Source organism: Hippoglossus stenolepis, chromosome 1 (assembly GCF_022539355.2).
Source record: "Hippoglossus stenolepis isolate QCI-W04-F060 chromosome 1, HSTE1.2, whole genome shotgun sequence".
NCBI lineage: Eukaryota > Metazoa > Chordata > Actinopteri > Pleuronectiformes > Pleuronectidae > Hippoglossus > Hippoglossus stenolepis.
Window position 1 is genome coordinate 20,236,363 of NC_061483.1, and position 19,640 is coordinate 20,256,002.

Below are 19,640 nucleotides of genomic sequence, written 5' to 3' on the forward strand. Positions count from 1 at the left end.
TCTTGAATAACAAGATTAAAGCCCAAACGATAAAATGGTCGCTAATTGCATTTTCACATGCATACACTGATATATCTGACAATTGGTGGCTGCATCTGCATGCTGCCACTTCCTCCCTTAACTTGGCTTTTCCCAATATCGTGGTCTCTTGTGTGCATGTAAGCACACAATTTACCAGACGATTCATGTATATTATGTATTGGTAGACCTGCAGTGCATTAGAAGATTGGCCTCCAAGGCGAAGACAAACGGCATGACGGCCAGTAATAACCCAGAGCAGATAACATCAGAGGCGACTGCTAGCAGGGGTGACATTTAAACAATCTGTCAGGGGTGACTGTGCATGTGCCTGAAAAAGCCAGCTCGGATAGAGGGGAGAGAGAGAGAGAGAGAGAGAGAGAGAGAGAGAGAGAGAGAGAGAGAGAGAGAGAGAGAGAGAGAGAGAATGTGTATGAGTATACTCAGTAAAATCAGAAGACAAAACAAACAGTGTCAATAAATGTGTACCATCCAAATTCATATGGATTCAAATCATCAGTTGCTGTGCTCTAGCTAAAGATATCTGTGACAGGTACAGGCGGCTGTGAACCTGGACCTCAGGTGAGTTGGAGTGAGCCACTAAGGATAGTTCACCGAAAAATGAAAATTCATTCATTATCTACTCACCACAATGCCGATGGAGGGGTGGGTGAAAACACTTTAGGAGTCTCAGGGATAAACAGTGTAGCAGCAAAATACAATACAATTGAAGTAACAGGTGATACATTTTTCAAACAGAAAAAAACAACAGAAAAAAAACATAAAATGTCATCCAAGTGTCCGCAGCCCCGGCATTCAAATTCGACTCAAAACGGCGTCATTTACACCATGTTTTAAGCCTAAATGTCCTGTGATATCCTCTTTGGAGCCACGTTCACGTTCGCACGCACACACCGGAAACACAGCACACACTGCACACAAGCTCTCTCCCAAGGGCACACGCGGGTGCGCGTTAGCATTGTTACATCCGCTAGGATCGCTACTTCCGGTAGCAGACTTTAAGTGTAAATGATGCAGTTTCGAGTCGAATTTCAATGTCGGGGCTTCCAGACATTTGTATAACACCACACGAGCAGTATGGAGGCATGTTCTGTTTTTTTTCTGTTGTTTTATTACGTCTAAAGAACGGATCCCCAGTTCCTTCAATTGTATTGGATTTGGCTGCAACACTGTTTACCCCTGAGACTCCAAAAGTGTTGTGTGGACTCAAACACTTCACCCCCCCTCCATCGGCATAGTGCTGAGTAGATCATGAGTGAATTTAAATTTTTCTGTGAACTATCCCTTTAATGCACTATAGTCTCTGGCTTTTATTAAATAGCTTGCATCTGTAAATTATGCTGTCATTTCTTATCCATTGTTAGTGTAGTCAGTGTCCATTAGCTCAGAAGGAATAACTTGGCTTGTTCACAGATTTACGTGAATGTTGCTGTCACCCAGAATGTTCCGCTGAACTTCAGGAATCTGGCAGTTCAGTAAAGCATTCTTGATAGTCTGTACAAAAAATAGGAATGAATTGTTTAGGACTCATATCAAACCGCCAAATCTGATATGACTGATTATTATGCTATGATGTATGTTGTACCAAAAAAGTAATGCTGGTTAGAAATGCATATATGACCTCATCACCTTAAGCCATCTTCACGCAGATTATCTACACAATTCTACAAGCATAACTGTTTCTTGAGGTAGTGGGATAGAAGAGGAGGAGACAGTGAGGTGATGACAAAAATCTGGATCTGTCTCCTCTGCTTAGGGGAGAACCTCATAACAGTCCTGTTACTCTTTATCATGTTTGTAATCAGACCAACACAAAAAATTGCAGGACAAAATAAAAGGAAAAAACAAATTTACTCACCAAAAAACAGTTGTCAAGTGTATGTACGGTAAAAAGAAATGACGCCTAAAGTCTGAAACCCTTCCTTGATGTCTTTTTCACAGCTCTACAAGTCTACACATGTTTAACAAGATGACTGCCAAGTATCTTAACCTTACAAACACAATGCATGCTCTTCTCTTCTGAGCAATATGTGCAAGAAGTGATGAGTTATGGTTATGGTATGGCTGAATCCTCTGTCCACAATTAGTGTGTAATGTCCTTTTTCGCCCAGCTGTCAAAGTCCACATGGTCTACATTCCAACTATGACCCGTCCACTCAACCACATGGGCCCCAATGGGAGTGTGTACCATCACCCTATTGAAAGTCCAAGTGGTGACCAGTGAAGTGTTCCTTGTTGTTAACTTAATTTAACATTTTCCTGTTCATCCCATCTAAAACCTATCATTGTTCACCTCCAATAAAGGTCACCGCTACAATCACTGCTTCTCCGTAACTCATTTAAGAATATAACAACCGATCTTTGGAGGGAGTGGGACAAGAAAAACTGCACGGGGAAGACGTGCCAATACCGAGCATTAGCCGGACTGAAGAATAGCGTTGACGGGTGGCCTAAAATAAAACGGGATTCAAACCAGCCTAATCCCCTTATAGCAAGCTGCACCTCGTAGTAAAAATGGGACCACAGAGAAGAAACAAAAACGTGGAACTAGATGCAGGAGTTCGACAGCTTTCTCTCGGGTGTAATGCAGCCTCTGACATGTTGATACAGCGCAGCCAGCGGTAGCTTCAGTTACACTAAATTTAAACTAGACAGATGCCACACATAGTTACTCATGCCTCGCCCAGGGAAACAAACGTCTCATTCATCACAGTAGGGGCTGGGACCCCTTCAGTTCAGTAAGGTTAAGGGGCACCCACATGGTGATCTTGCCCCACATGTGGACCTCATGCATGACTGTCGGACCTTTGGCCTCTCTTTTACATTTTCATAGAAACGTCACAACTTGTAGGTGCACAAGTTTCTCACACATACATCCGTTCATCTGAAACTAAAAGTTAAAGTCTAGAAACTTGCTTGTCTGACTGTCAAACACTACAAAGACCTTTTCCCTAAAATTGACCAAAGCTTTGTTTTAATCATTTCTTTTATTTCCTTTTTGTCCATTTTGGAATTTGTTGTTAAGTTTGTTATGATAATACTGCTTATACATATCAACAGTCATCGACAAAAATATATAAAAAGAAAAGAAAAGTAATACCAAGGCCAATTGGACATCAGCAAAGTTTAAGTCAATTGCAGAACGTACAGCATAAAATACTATCAACAATATTTAATGTTGTTCATACAGTTCAACCTTAAACTGGACGTCTCTTTTATCAAATTGTCCCCATGTGCGTTGTTAAAGTGAAAAATGTTTTATCTTCTGCTGTCATTGTAGTGACAGATATTATTTCGGACAGAATGTAAAACAGCCTTAACTCCAACAACAGCTGTCTTCTAAGTTGCTGCTCTCACCCCTCAACTTTTAAGTCTAGACAAACACACACACACACACACACACACACACACACACACACACACACACACACACACACACACACACACACACACACACACACACACACACACACACACACACACACACACACACACACACACACACACACACACACACGTGCACTCAAAACACACCTGGCTTGAGTCTGGGAGTGCCAACACACTCACCTGGCGATGTGGCACACAGCATTCTTCCACTCCTCTCCTCGTTATGATCGTGAAAGTGCTTCAGCAGTACAAAGTCAGAGGCTGCAGACGTGCTGGGGCTAGAGGGATTCTCCTGCCCTAAGTACCGACGAGTCACTAGAACCTGGCGTCTGCCCTCTGCCACTCTCTTTGGGAGCTCAAAATAGTCCAGCATGAGAGCGATGTAATTTCATTCTTTCAGTCTTTCCCACGACAAGGACTGAGAGGATGGTGCTCTTGCTTCGAATAACCAGAGCAATGACAACACAGGGACAAGGGCAAAATGGCTTTCTCCACCAAGCAGCTCTCGGTTTAATCACTTCATTATAATAGAAACTAAATGTGCCTTGACATATCCTCATATTTAAGCGGGACAAAGTTGCAGGTAACTTAGCAGAACAAAATCAAACCTGACAAGGAACTTAGTGGTTGTGGTGACTGCTGGCATCTGGAGATTTCATTAGCCTACATCAGTCTTTCTGATGTCACTGGTGGTCTCTTTCATATCCTGAGAACGCAGCGAGAGAGGAAAGAAGCCTCAGTCGTCCTGTTGGCTGGTCTACAATGCTCACTGCTGGTGTGGCAAAAACCAACAAATCACAAAAAACTTCTTTTAATATGGGAGATTTAAAAAAAGTCAAAGTATATGGAATATGAAGAAAAATGAAACGTCTTGATAAGGTGAATAGGTGAAACAAAATGTTGTTCTTGTTTCCCTCACCAGCTGCTAGAGAGCGGTGCGCTCCCCTCTCCTTTTATTCCACCCTGCCATCTGAACCCCACATGGCATGTCTGGGCAGAGAGCCAGCAACCTGCACTATGGATCTACTACTCTGCCACCCATAAAGGGCACTTCTGCCCCCCTCCTGCCTCAAACCACCTCTAAAGTCCAATGAGGCCACTGCTCGTGACCTGCATAACCTTATACTCACCAATACCTATTTCTACCACTCACACAGTCACTTCACAATGGACACTGTGACACAAAAGACGCTGTACTACAAATGGGGTAAATGGTACATCAAGGACTCAGCTGGTGTACAAGTTGTAACACACTGTAAGATGATGTTATTTTCACTTATGAAACTAGACTCAAAACATTGAAAGGAAATATGTTCTATAATTAGTATGTGCGACTAGGCTTACCCTGTTTGATACTATATATGAAAGCAAATTTGAGGACACACTCACCCACACACATATACTGCCACTTTCAGAGTTTTTTGTTTAACAATTAGCTGGGTTAGCTGGGGCTGTAGTTACTCAAAACCCGACTTATATACATCTTAACACCTGATTTCCCTGCCTATGTAAATCTATGGCGGGCCACCAACATGTTTTTTTTTAATAATGACAAATTAAAAAAGAAAAGACCACTGAGCTCAATCATCCGAGAACAAATAATTGAAAAGAAAGTATGTAGCTGCTTTTCATGTGGAATCTCCTCCTTTCTTCTCACAGAGAATACTTTATGGATGTTTAACTTGACATTTAACTGTAAACAATGACAAGTGTCCAAAAAAGACTTTCCACTTTGATGGTTATAAATTTTATAGATTTCACCTAAAGATTTTAACTATAAACCCCAATAAAAGAGTTTCAAGGGTCACCTCACACGAATTTGGTGTATAAATATTTTTCAAATCATGCAGGAATCATTCTGCATTAGACGTCTGACCCCACCAGGGCACAGTGAGAAAAGAGTATTGTTGCAACTAGCAATTATTTATACAGATGTTTTGACTAATAATTTATTAAATTAACCCTTTTACAAAACCTTAATGTCTGTGGTCAAAGGTCAAAAGGCAAAAAAAATGTGTGGAACATTTTGCTTTTACTCCGCACATCTCATCTCATATAGACAGAATGAGAATCAGTTGACTTTCATTGTTTCATTTCTTCTCTTCGCCCTGATGTGTATCGTGATCTTCTTCTGGCCTTTCTGCCATAGAAAGGCTTACGTGCCGCACCTAAGTGTTTTTGCAGAGTGCCTTAAGCTCAAAGAATTCAAAAAAGCCTTTAGGCGACATATCAGAGCAAAGAAGAGTCTTGTTCTCATACGGAAAGTACCAGTAAGCTGCCAACAGGAATCAACAATCAGTGTTTGGATAAATGTTTGTGTGGCTGATGAGTTGCTCATTAGCATTGTCAATCACTGATGTGACATGATGTTGGGACCTCATCAGTGAATGTAATGATGGGGTGACATCACAGTTACAATACAGATTGTTGCTTTGTGAGTTTGTGAACAGAATGCGTTTCCCCCTTTGGATTCATTTTTGTTACTATGCAATGCAATGTCAGTAAAGTTAAAAAAAAATTAAAATAAAACACAGTTCCAAAATGCAGCTCAAAGCGTCCTGTCTTACCATAACTTCACTACTCCATATTCAAACATTGTACATTTCCCCACCGCTACCTTCTCCAGTTTAGATGCAAATAGTCTCACTGCACCTCTTGTGATTGGTCATACTAGTACTACACACTAATCTTTTGGCTGTTTCAAGTAAGTCTCACACTTTTGAATCATCAAATGATCAGCAGTATTTTACAGCACATAACTCAGTAGCTGCCACATCCACAGCACAAATCCAAGCCATCAATCAATATCAACTGGCCTTACCAAATCAAAATTGTCTGCCAACTGTTTGGTGCAGTCAGGTGTTGTGACACTAAACTGAACTATTTAGTTCAAAATCGGAAGCCATTTCCTGGATCTGAGAGTAAATGCAAATAATAAAACCACATGTTTCGATTTAGGAATACAACTAAGTAAACCGTTAATGAGGTCATTCCCCTTTCTAAGAGAAACATATTCCAAGAGGAGGTTTTTAATAAGCATCATTACTAATGTAAGATTCACCAGTTTAGTTAAAATACAAAGCCTTTGTTGAGTATTGAATTTAGCCATGCAATGTTTTCAGTGAAATACTAATGACAATATCTCATTTTCTAGGTAAGCTAATCCACAGAGGGAATCAGGGGAAAACCCTGAAATCAATGTTCAATGACTTTGAATCGAACAATGGCTTAATTCACCTCGAAGAAGTGACTGTTTCATAGCAAGAAAACACATGAAGACACACAGCGATACAAACGGACAAAGAAAAGAACCCAAAAAAACGAGAGACAGGGTGTTGTTGTGCACCAAACCATTACAGAGACTTTAATCACATTCACATGTGTAAGTAGAAACGCTGAAAAAGAGTGAGATAACAGACGCTTGGACTCAGTAAAAGTAAAAGTGCACAGGAGTCCAACATCCACAACTCAACTCCATTAAAGAATAAGATGAAAAGGAGGATGCAACCTGCTTACATAAGAGCACTGTTTTTGGAAAGTTAAGAACATTATCTAAAATATTAGAACTTTTGGTAATATAGAAAACTTGTGGTTTTTGTTCTGGTTTTGGGAGTTTTTACCTCTCCTGTTCATGATATTTAAATCTAACATCTACATTCATTTTCAAATGACAGCAATCACAGCCCAATTCAAGCAGCATGTACAAATGAAGACGCTCAGTGAAGTAGAAACCTGCCAGATATTTACAGAAGAGCTTGTTACAAAAAACAAGTCTGGACTTGAGCCTTGCCTTCAGCGATGGAGACCAATGCAGCAGCGTGCACCTCCCTGTTACTCTGGCTGTGTGATTCTGTATTACACCTCCGTTATTAATTTGGACAGGCACCCCCCTTATGGGCCAAGTCATACAGTCTGGACCAGATTAAAACCACTTACACAGTGGTGCTTTTATTCCTACGCTTATTCCAGCTGCAGTTTTTTTCCCTCGTCCCATCTCCAAATTAAACTTCTTTTTTAATGAAAGGAAAAATTGATCTATGATAGCACAAGCCAAACCTTCGCATACTTTGCCAAAGATTCACGAAAAGGACAAAGCCAGAGAAATGACTGGTTCCAATCGTTTAGGCCCAACGACAGAAACAAATGAAGGAGCTCAACTTAGCATGGATGAGCAGACCGAGGCAAATGCCACACATGCATTATTTTGGGAGGTTAAATCCAGCTCATGACCTTTTCTTAACTCACTCCGCTTTTGGATAATATATAGTGTCTTAAGACTCTTACCCAAATTTTAATGAAATGACAAACCCAAACCTAAAAAGCAGCAGCTTTTCATTCCCAGGAATAACAAAGGATGTATTATACATTATAGAAACATCAGATAACTGATCATTTCAACAGCCACTTCAGTCACTTCCAATAGCTTTTCATTTGATTCACCAATTGAATCTAGTTACCACAATGGAAATCTACCTTTTTTTTTTTTCTACAACTGTGACGCTTGATGCAGACTACGTTTGAAAATCCCTGCCGAGCGAGTGCCTGCTTCTAAGTTAATATTTCACTGTTTTCCAGCATCTGCAGTCATCAGATAAATCACCACCAAATGATCTCTACTCAACACCAGCTTCTTAACTTCTGCACGATAACTAAACAACACTTGAATGTTTTCCCAAACTTCATCCAAAACATCTGACCCATCAAATATATATATCTAAATTCTATTCACTTTGTTGCTACTGTAATTCTAATGGAATCATGCTCATCTGTAATGAATTATTTTGAAGCATTGCTTAGTCTGAGTAAGAGAGAAATGAGAGTGTCATGCAGCTACGGCAACTCGTTTATCATATAAGATCAATGATCCACTGGAATAAAGACTGTTTTCAAGTTTGCCATAGTGTTGTATTGTCATTGTCTCATGCACAACATACATTATGCCTTCCACTCTACTATTTCAACTTTTTCTTTCATCTGCCCTGGGTATGAAAAGAAAATTACTGGAGCTTCTCCTGACAGACTCACCATATCATTAATCTGACAGAAATTCCTCAATACTGCATGAGAAAGCATAATTAAAATTACCTGATGATTACACGTATCTCTATTATTTTATGTCCCTGACATTTGTGACGTATAACAAATAAAATTTCAATGACAAACTGATTTCAAAATTTAAACTGCAATTTTTAGAAAATCAAAAAGGTTACTAAGAGGTCTTGCGATAGCTTAACCTATTGATAAAGTTGACAAACGTTAACAGGCTTAAATTAGCTTGCACTGCGTAAGATAGAGTTAGTTTCCGAACTTTTTACTCCCACATATAAGGCCTGTGAAGGGACACGACAATGCGTGGGCCATCTCACCTCAATGTAACCAGTCTCCTCTCATTTGAAAATAAAATCTGAAAACTCATTATTAATACGCCACTTCATTTTAACACTTTTTGTGTGCTTTTATTATTACAGAATTTATTTCCTTATTCCCTTTTAGATTATATTTTTTTCAATTTGAATTTCTTAACCTGAATTAAACTAGTCAGGCTGTAATTAACTATTCATGCACACAATATTAAACAATTTGTTGTCATTATCGCTGTGGAAACTTACCGCTTCCATTCATATTTTATAGGTACAAATATCAAGCACCACTAATATCTAACCCAGCTGTAGAGACATTGGTCGCCTATGGTTGTCTCTTTGTGAGAAACTATTATTCATATATGTTTATTTTAATCTCTTATTTTGTGCCTCCTCTTGTTACAGTTGCATTGCCTATTATCCCCAGTCTGAAATAGTCTGTCTATCTCACACGTTTAACTAAATTAAATTAACGTTTTATTATTTATTTAAATGTCAGTAGACAGTAATAAATATTTACTTGCAGCACCGACTGTTTACAGTGAAATGACGCAGTCCACATGCCTTGTCCTACCTTTGACTTATTGTGTAAACAGTGAGATAGTAAAAGTTTTGACAACAGTAGCGTGTGGTGCTTCGCCCGAAATGTGCATCAAGTGACATTCAAACTCTTCCTTTCCTCGGCCAAACTGAGCTTACACCGTGTCAACAACGCGCCTGTGTGCCCGGGCTGCAGTCTGCCACGGCTACACGCCGCAGACAGGTTCTCCGTCACACAGACTACTGGCGTTTCACACGTTTTAAAAACTTGATTCGCACGCGACAAAAAAAAGCAGCGCGTCTGCTAACACCGCTAGCATGTCGAGCAACTGACAGCCGGTGTTGTTGTGGACACTAGCGGCGCGACCGTGAAATGGGAAGACGCGTGATGTTTTTGTTTTTTTTAATGTCTCAATTCGTCTAAACGGAAACAGCAACAAAATAAACCCGGATAAAAAACTGTAGTAAAGGTCGGTTCCTCTGCGACAGAGCGCTTAGTGCCGGGGAGCCGGCGCGGAGCCGAGAGCTGCCGGGCAAGTTTCAGGCAGCACTAGCTAACAACACGTTGTTTGTGAAGTTTACCACCAGCACAGACAGCATGAAAACACACTGACCTGCGGGGCCTAACGGCTGCTGCTGCCCGTCCTCCCCGAAGATCAGTCGGAAGTCCAGCTCCTCGGTCCCGGGGCAGTTTGCGGTAGTCATCGGGTTTGACAGCTCGGGGTTTTCACCCCCCCGCCACTCGACCGTCGACCGCTGGAGCAGTTTTCGCTCTCCGAGAACCTCACCACATCTACCGGCTGACTTCAGCTCTTGCTCATGTCACTTCGCAACTGTTGACGAGCCCGTGTTTTCTATTCGTTCTTCTTTTCTTTTCTTTTTTTTTTTTCTGTTTCCCGCCTGTCCGCTCAACAAAACCCAGAAAACCCAGCTGGCTGCCTCCGCTTCCTCCGGCAGCTCACCAGCCGAAACGCTGCCTTCAACTTCGGTCAAACTCGCCTGTGCCTGTCTCCGTCTCTCTCGCTGCTCCACAACATTAAGTGTTGTGTGTCTGTGCAGCAGTTTATTAAGCGATATCAAATCCAGTGAATTCTCCCTGCAGTTATCCCGTTATCTCTCTATCTCTCACTCACTCTCTCTCTCTCTCTCTCCCTCCCTGTCTCTCTCTCTCTCTCTCTCTCCGGAGCTGCTATCCCAACTTTTACTAACCCCGCGTGACAAGGCAGTTCCAGCGGTGACGTCAGCAGACACAACACAGGGCACGCACGCGCGCACACACAAATACACACAGACACACACACACACACACAGCCCATCAGTGCATAAACTGTTTATTAAAGCCTTATAAAGTGCCTGCAGTGCATTGCTTTCAAATGTGTTGTATATTTGTTTTTTTGGACCAGAGGGATATTTTGGAACATTAAAACAGCATTTAACATTATTCTAAAATTGTGCATATGATTAAGTTAAGATGAACTTTATTGATCTCACAAATTCACTTGTAACAGCAGCAGATCGTCGGAATGAGGTAGACAAGAGAACACGTGACTGTATAAAATAGGCGATCAAAAAGGAAATGAAATACAAAATTGAATTAGATATAAAACAATTGAGAATTTGTACATAATAAAAACCTTTTACAGACAAAATAAATATTTGCAGAGGCATATGAAAAAAGGATGATGCACGAGGATTTATACTGAAGACACATTATAAAATATGATGAAATAAAATGTGACAAAAATGGTATGTGTATGTGAATTTCACAATTAGAGGCATGCATGTGCAAGAATATCCTATTATACAGATACAAATTCAAGTAATGGACACTAATGTGCAAAAGGACATGTTTATTAAGAGTGGTGCTTGTCTTATTATTGTGTTATTAGTTGTTTTGAGAACCAAAAATGTAAGCATCAGTATTTTTTTTTTGTTGTCCTTCCAGCATCCAGATCTTCCAGCAATTTTTCTTTGTCTAATTGATCGCTCATTAGATTACATCCAACTGCCTCAACCCCACCTCTTTGTGTGGCTCCAATCCGAGCCGGGATTGGTAAGTATTAATGACACGATGCACTTTTTACCTTTAGATCCCTCGAGCCTGTCGGCACAGAGGCCCATTAATTTCTAATCAGCCAATTTAGGCTGGTGAATGGGGCTCGGGCTGGTTAGAGAAGAACAGACATCTTGACCGACCACACCGCTGTTTGGATCAGTGAGGGTGCAGCCTGAATAACACTATAAATGGTTGTTTGTGTTCCCCCGAGCTAAAGGTTTTAATACCTGTGTGATTTTTCTATTATCCCTGATTCTGCAGGGGTGAGTTTCTCACTTAAATTGTATTTTTGCATAGTGCTATATACACATGGTGGGACTGGGAAGTTTTTATTTTTTTCATCCAAGGAAACAACATTATTTTGACCAAAGGCTTTATAATGGCTGAAATGTTGTGACTTATCTATATGACCAGTTAAAATGCTATGTGTACTCCTCACAGCGGTATTTATAATGAGCACTTTTTCAATGTTACATGAGAGGATTTGCTTCTTGATAAAACTGCATACTCAATACTGCAATGCTTTTATTTCATTGTTGGTTTAAATCTCAGTGCTATTCTGAGAATGAGTACGTTCAGTTAAATCTGAGGCCAGAACGATAGTATAAATCCCCCTGTGCCGTGTATACGGGCTGTTCCACTCCCTCTAACCTCTGTGTCTTTATCCAACTCATGAATCTTCTCAGGTTAATCTTTATGGGGTAAGCAACACAGCGGTTGATGTGCTCTAAACCTCCAAAGTGTGGCCACTTTAATGACCCTCTTGCCTCACAACCTCTTGTTAGCAGGAGAAAGCTGTTGTTAATCCAAAGTAATAAACATGTTTTTTAAATTGATATTAACAATAAGTAAATAACTCAACTATGGCAGGGTTCTGATTCGTAAGTGTGAGGCCCCCCACCTGTACTGCACACTGACTCACTCACCTGACCACCCACTGGTGCCCGGGGATCACTCACTCCACACACACACACACACACACACACACACACACACACACACACACACACACACACACACACACACACACACACACACACACTTGTGGTTGATCAGGAACATGCCTCTATCAAGCAACTAAAGTTTCACCACACACAGCCAAGTTTTAAAACATCCTACATTTTTATTATGTGTTTTACTGCTATCATATACTGCCCATCAATGATTCATGAAATTGAAAATCATATTTTGGGGTTTTATGGTCAAATTGCAATTAAAGAAACACATGAAAACACACTTTCTATTTTCAAGCTCCACCAAGAAAAATCGTCTTTGTGATAGTTTATTATACTCCTGCAAATAACAAATGAACATTTCGATGTAAATCAGTCCATCCTCAAGACAAATAGCATCTGCTGCAGAGAAAACCCTCTAGTTTTTTTTCAAACACAGCCACACTACATATGTGCTGGATGCATGTGGGCGTACAGACCGACGCTCAGCTCACAATTGCATCTGAAAGCATCAATATCACATTTCCTGTGGCCTTTAGTTCCAAGCAAACGCACAAGGTTTAACCCCTTTTTGCCATCTTTTGAAGCAATTCACTCATAACAGACACGTAAGACCCTGCAACATAATTATTCCTCTCAAAGCTGTATGAGCGTGGACTAAATCAGTATAATTGTAGCTATTTCAGACTGTTCACATCCATGCAGTGTTCTGATGAATAACAAAAATTAAGAAAATTATAACTGACAGAACAGATGCCCAAATATTCTACTGACACTGGTGTTAGGAAATACTTTTATGGACTACAATAAGTTGGTGTCAAGTTGGTCACACATGATGATTTCTCTTTAAGTTATATAACCAACTATAACCCCAGCCTGTATTCAGTGATAATGAGACTTAACCTTTATAAGCAAGTCTCATATGATTCTGACTTACAATAGAAAAGAGAAGCAGAACAAATGTAACCGGAACAACCTTCTGAACTGTGATTCTTTGCCTGTTGCAACATATGTGAGTCAGTAGTCTATCAAAAAAAATAAATGTAAATGAATGAAGCAAAATTACTGACTCAAAAATGATTCTTTAAAAATGGCACAAGCACATTAAAGCTTTGATTTTCCCAATAATTATATTGAAATTGAATTTGTAACTTATTACTTACAAAAGAAGAGGGATTGAAAGAAACAAGGTTTATGTTGTAAAGAATCCAGATGATTCTTTATACCCAGACTGTAAATTTACCTTTGTGCAGATAATATTTTGACTAAATTGTGTTTTAAATTATTATCATATTACTCTGTGGCAATAACACCCCTTGACTGAACTTTCTCCTGTGCGACAGGCGTGTCTCCAGACCCACCCGAGTCTAATTCAGGTTACCTGCGTCTCTTATCTTTGCAGATGACCTTTAAAAGGAGAAGGTAAAAAAAAAGAAAGAAAGAGAATTCATGTGGGAGGCTGTAGATGTGGTTTGTGATATTATGTGCTAGTTTAGAAAGTTATGAGGGGAAAGAAACACAGCATCTGCCCCCACACTGGTCTTGTTTGAGAGGTGTCATTCTTTCAAGGATCGGGGTTTGCACAGAAATGCAGCGCAGCACTTCTGCAATGTGTGATGTTTGGTAAATGTCAACGAATATCGAATTGCGAATTCCTGTTACTGAATGTCAGCTGATAAGGAATTAAAGGCTGACTGAGGATATTACACTGTTTTGTAGGAAATTAATATTTATATACAAAATGTAAATGTAAAAAGGTACTTGTCATTTAATTGTGTAGTTCACTGATAGACTCTGAGGGAGAGTTCAAATGTGAAAAATATGTTAAGTAAAGTATTAAAGTTATTGCTAATTTATTATAGTATTATTGTAGAGATGCGATTTGTTTGTGTCTTAGTTCAAATATTATTGACTTAGAAGAAAGTGCATGAACTTGCTCTCTTCAGATGACTTGATATCTTCCTCGTTGGTCCATGCTGCCCCCTGTTGTTCAATCTGTGAAACTGAATATTGACTTTTCTGGAAAGCACAAACAAAACCAGCACAAATAATCCTTATTTTTTAAAACTTGAATGCAGTAGGAACTCAACTCATTTAATTTGATGTTTATTTTTGCATGTTGCATCACATGAGTTCACATAAGTAGCCATTATGATGATAACACGTTTTTTTATATAGCACTTCTCAAAAGAAAGTTACAAAGTGCTTCACAAATAAGCATGTGACAGAAATTGAAGCACGGCCTCCGATTACAATAATAAAACCTATAGGTAAAGCAATTATTTATCCAGCTCACTTGTTTGATTAATCACATGCCAGAGCACTGGTTTGCTCGACATGTGACCGAGAGCCTGTTACTGAAAGTGTGTGTGTGATGAGGCCACAATGAATCAATGGGTGAGCTGATTCATTCAGCACATGGCTGATGTAGCTGATGTACGATCAATGCTAGATGTGACAGCACCACTGATGCAGACAGCTGATTTTTTTAATGCAGGCTATAAACACGACTGACCTTTATAGAAAATAATATGATGTGAAGATTAACAAAAAAGACAAAAAATAATAGAATTGTGTGAACCCTCAAAATAAATGAATGAAAACATTCCCATCATGCAGCTGGAGAGAAACAGGGACAAGCTGCAGAAACTTGTGCCCCCCTTTGGAGCCTCTCTGGATGCATGCCTGGTGAGATTAGTCTCCTTTTTTATTGGTTTATACTTTCCAGTGGTGAAGCAGCAACAGTGGATTATCCCCCTGTGAACCCCAGCAGAGGCGTACTGAAATTATGCATGTCTACCTTTAAGTCGTCACTTACAAAGCAAGGACTGAGCAGAAGAATAAGCCCCATAGCATTAATAAGAGAACATGTAGACTTGCTTTATTTGACCCAATTTTCAGATTAATACAAGTGTGTCATTTTGCATGACAATGTCTTTGGGCTCAGTCTTTGCTGATGGGGTTTGACCAGAACTCAGAGTCATTTGGACTGTTACTGACAATCACTGCTGTGTCCATGACAGGGCTCTTTCTCATCCGTCTCTGGTCTATTACAGTCCCTGTAATAGATCTCTACTGTTCTGCAGGCAGTGCTGATTCACTAGACCACTGATCAGCTAATTGATTTAGCAGAACAGGAATACAGTGTACTAAGACTCATAAATAAACACAATGATCAGGTTAGAGAGGGACACTCGTGTCTGGTGATGCCCAAATGGCTGGATTGGCTGTTGAAACATCATATACTAACTCCATTTTAAAGCCAGGGATATTTATCTATACACATACATTTATTTAACATTGTAAACCTTAATACTCTCACTTGTCAGTTTGTTAGGGACACCCAACTAAAACTAATGCAGTCTGTTGCAGCAGTCCTGCAATAAATCCTACCTTCAGGGAGGTGAGTTATAATGTTTATTTGGTTTTGAAACTGTTTCGAGGTGCTTTAGAGGTTTGTGCTGCTGTTGTTGTATTATATCAATAGGTGTATATCGATTAAAATAACTCGGGAGGACAAAGTAACAGAGATACTTGTCAGTTTAACACAATATATTTTAACAGCTTCACAAACTAAAGCCTCTCAAATGACCAAATTAAGTAACACCTCTCTAAAAGAGATTCATCAAATTCAGATTTGTGTCTTGTTTTAGTTTTATTCAGGCAAAGTGACAAGTAGGTGTATTATTATTAGCCTAATATAACATAGTATACTTACTCTATTCAAAAACTCTCAAGGAACATAAAGCATTACAATTATTAAATATCTTGTTTACAAAAATATGTATAAACTTTATCTTTTTGCAACAATAAATATATGTTTATATATTATTTGTTTAGTTAATAAATTAAATTCCCCTGGCTGTATTATTATGATTATTATGAATATTATGATTATTAGTAATTATATTATACAATATTCTTTACAAATTAAAATTGTACATCATTAGGCAACATAAATATAAGAATATAAATGTTACAGTTTATAAAAATGGTTAAAAATAAAATAAAACAAAATGGTTAAAATCACGAGTAAGATTAGAGCCAGTAAGGGAATAAAAAAACATTGTACATAAAAAGGTAAAAAAAAAAGGTTTTAGAAATTTGAGGGTAAATTAAGATCTCTTGATAAACCACATTTAAAATAATGATTATGTAAGAGAGATGACATTGAGCTTATCACACGGATCTCCTCAAGGACATTGCCACAAATGTATAGTTTGTATGTTCTACAATTTATAATATACATGTTGCGTTTCCTCATACGTCATCACTCCACGCCCGCTCGACGTCATCCACAGTCGCCGAAGAAGCATGGCGACTTAGGTGACAGGCGGCGCAGGATGCTAACGGGTTTACGGTGTTTCCTTTACGTATAGAAAGACTCCCAGTGAATTGAACTGACACCACCTCCACGTGTGAGTCGATTACTCTTATTTGTATGCGCTGACGAAGCGGATATCGAGCCGGTGGAGCACCATGGCGCAGTGTGTGAAGGTCGCCTCCGCGGCTCTCTGCTCGGGCAGGATCTCCTCCCCTCAGCTCCTCGCTGCTCGCTGTCGTGTTGTTTGCTCTGTCGCTCACGCTCGTTTCTGTCGGACAGCATCTTCAGAGGAGGTCGCAGTCATCCGTGTGCCTCGCTCCATGCAGAAGCTCGTCGACAGCGTGAAGCAGACACGAAGCAAGAGCAAGATCAGCACCATCCGGGCAGGCAAGCTCCTGATCCGGAGCAGGAACCCGGACCTGAACCAGTCTGCGGGGTACCAGCTCGGCAAGTTTGAGCAGCCTCGCCTCTGCTCCAAAGGATGGAAACATCCCAAGTCCTTCGGGGACTACTTCACCATCAACAACACAAGGACCGTCGCACCCTGTGTCACCGTCCAGGAGGATGCAGAACAGAAAGAATCGGTGACCTTTAACAACCTCCACATCTGCAGGGAGCTGGTGGAAGCGCTGCACGGTGTCAACATCACCCATCCCACCACCGTGCAGCAGCAGACCATCCCAAAGGTCATGATGGGTCACAATATTCTTTGTGCAGCAGAGACGGGCAGTGGTAAAACTCTGACTTACCTCCTGCCGGCCATTCACAGACTGCAGGCAGAAAGGGAATCACAGACGTACGCTGGGAGCTTGCACAAAATTCACACCCTGGTTCTCGTGCCCTCCAGAGAGCTGGCAGAGCAAGTGGCCGCGGTGTGCCGGACCCTGTGCGCCCCATTCGGCTTGCTGACGAGGACTCTGGGCGGCGGGCGAGGTGTGGGACACATCAAGGTGGTCTTCAAGAACGATCATCCAGATATTCTGGTGGCCACGCCAGGTGCTCTGGTCAAGGCCCTGCGGAGACGCTGCCTGGACTTTGGTGAGCTGAGCTTCTTTGTGGTGGACGAGGCCGACACCATGTTCGACCCCAGCTTTTCTGAGATGCTGGAGAGCATCCTGAGCTACGCGAACATCTCCAGCAGTCCCAAGCAAGCACGAGGCCCGGGACGCAAAGCCCAGCTGCTGGTGGTTGGGGCCACTTTCCCCGGTGGTGTTGGGGAAGTGCTCAGCCAGGTGACTGACCTCGGCAGCATGGTGGTCATCAAGAGTAAGATGCTGCACTTCCTCATGCCGCACGTCAAACAGACCTTCCTGAAGGTGAAGGGTGAGGACAAAATCCTGGAGCTCCACCAAGCCCTGAAACTGCTCCAACAAGACAAAGGAGGGGGTGCTGTTCTGGTGTTCTGCAACAAGTCTGCCACCGTCAACTGGTTGGGCTACTCGCTGGAGGAGATGGGGGTTAAGCATTTACGTCTGCAAGGGGAGATGCCCGCCGCCGTGCGTGCAGGGATCTTCCATTCCTTCCAGAAGGGCGCGGTGGATGTGCTGATTTGCACAGACATTGCCTCTCGCGGCCTGGACACGTCGCGTGTGCGCTTGGTTGTCAACTACGACTTCCCCGAATCCCACACTGACTACATCCACAGGGCAGGGAGAGTGGGGAGAGCAGGTGGGGTGGAGGACGGGGAGGTGCTCAGCCTGGTGACCCATCCGTGGGATGTGGAGCTGGTGCAGAAGATCGAGACTGCCGCTCGTAGGAGAACTACTTTACCAGGGATGAATTCTGAAATCAATGAACCAAAAGCCGAAGTAGTAGAGTTACAGGAGTAGAAGACATTTGTAAGAAGGTGCATGAATGGAAAAGCTGCGTGTGAAATGTTGTGGTGTCACACCTGTTTTGTACAAACTAATGTATGAACATGGTACGATTTTCTGCAGAAAAAGTAAACAAGCACTATTTGCCCAAAGCAGTGTGATGTTCAATACCTTTGAAGCCATGTCAAGTGTCTAATGTAAATAACTGTTTGTACAAATGATTTTGCTGAGCAGTTACTTGCTTAGACTTGTAACTTTTCAGCATCTAATGCAGTATGTGTGTTAAAATGTTTTCAATTCAAAGTAAAATCTATTTGCATTTTCTTCTCATCTTGTTTTGTTTGCCTCCACCATTTAATCTATTAATACATCAGCTTTGAGACTAAAGATTTCATGTTTGATATTATTAGATTACATATGTTTGCTATGAAATTCTTCATAGCAAACATATGATTTTATTTAAGGGAGCATAGTTCTGTGTTTTTAAAGGTGTGTTTATATTATTTCTTCTTTTGGATGCAAACACCTGGTTGGTGTAAAGTTAGTTGGTCAAATGTAAATGAAAGTGGAAAAAACTTAAATGTAATGTTTTCTCTCCGGACCCACATCCTTGCAGCAAGTTTCTTGGAAATCCGTTTAATAGTTTGACAAACGAACAAACAAACTGGACAGGGGTTACCTCCACCAACTCTTTGGTGGAGGTAATTCATGAATCAGCTACAGTCACTGTCTACAACAGGTAAATTACGGTGATGCATTCTGTATAACAATATATAAAAACTGGAAAGCACACTGAGTAAGTTTGCCGGCAATGCCTGCTACAACTTTACAACTTGTATGTAACTTGTGTGTCCTACGTTAAGCTGATCTGTGGAAAACTAATTAATGAATAATCTGGAAATCTATTTGAATCACTTTTACCTCAGTGTTATTTTCTTCAGTGATGTGTCTTGTACATGTGTTTGGCCACAAGGTGGTGGCATTGTTCTGATTTCAGCTGTACAGTTGAGCGTTATTTGCTTTATATTTAGTACAATTATCTCAGCACATGGTCACTAATAGATGTCCAATAGTCACCTGCTAGTTTCTGAAAGGTTTAGTGGATCTTTTTGTTTCCACTACAGAATGCTTACTGTAACTTCAGCTGTAATCGTTCATCTCCACTCA

General features: G+C 40.7%; 2 protein-coding genes across 5 annotated transcripts in view; one reads left to right on the forward strand and one right to left on the reverse strand.

The window, feature by feature from the left end:
• nfatc3a (nuclear factor of activated T cells 3a) overlaps window positions 1-10,509 on the reverse strand; it is a 61,624-nt gene extending 51,115 nt beyond the window's left edge. The window contains exon 1 of one of the 3 annotated variants that reach the window (XM_035157737.2): window positions 9,941-10,509. In XM_035157737.2, coding sequence (XP_035013628.1) covers window positions 9,941-10,031 — 91 coding nt within the window. In that variant the 5' untranslated portion in view covers window positions 10,032-10,509. The other 2 variants (XM_035157730.2, XM_035157721.2) reach the window with 2 other exon arrangements.
• Window positions 10,510-16,621: 6,112 nt separating this feature from the next.
• On the forward strand, window positions 16,622-18,797 carry ddx28 (DEAD (Asp-Glu-Ala-Asp) box polypeptide 28). Of its 2 annotated transcripts, XM_035164791.2 has the most exons (2): window positions 16,622-16,753; window positions 16,939-18,797. In XM_035164791.2, exon 2 carries the CDS (start codon window positions 16,980-16,982, stop codon window positions 18,486-18,488), a length of 1,509 nt encoding a protein of 502 aa, XP_035020682.1. In that variant the 5' UTR covers window positions 16,622-16,753; window positions 16,939-16,979; the 3' UTR covers window positions 18,489-18,797. The 2 variants fall into 2 exon arrangements, with proteins under 2 accessions (XP_035020682.1, XP_035020673.1); XM_035164782.2 differs by having other exon boundaries at window positions 16,622-18,797.
• The last annotated feature ends 843 nt before the right edge of the window (window positions 18,798-19,640 follow it).

Excerpts from the sequence above, each read along its gene's own strand:
- ddx28 (XM_035164782.2), top strand. The coding sequence starts at position 16,815 with ATGGCGCAGTGTGTGAAGGTCGCCTCCGCGGCTCTCTGCTCGGGCAGG.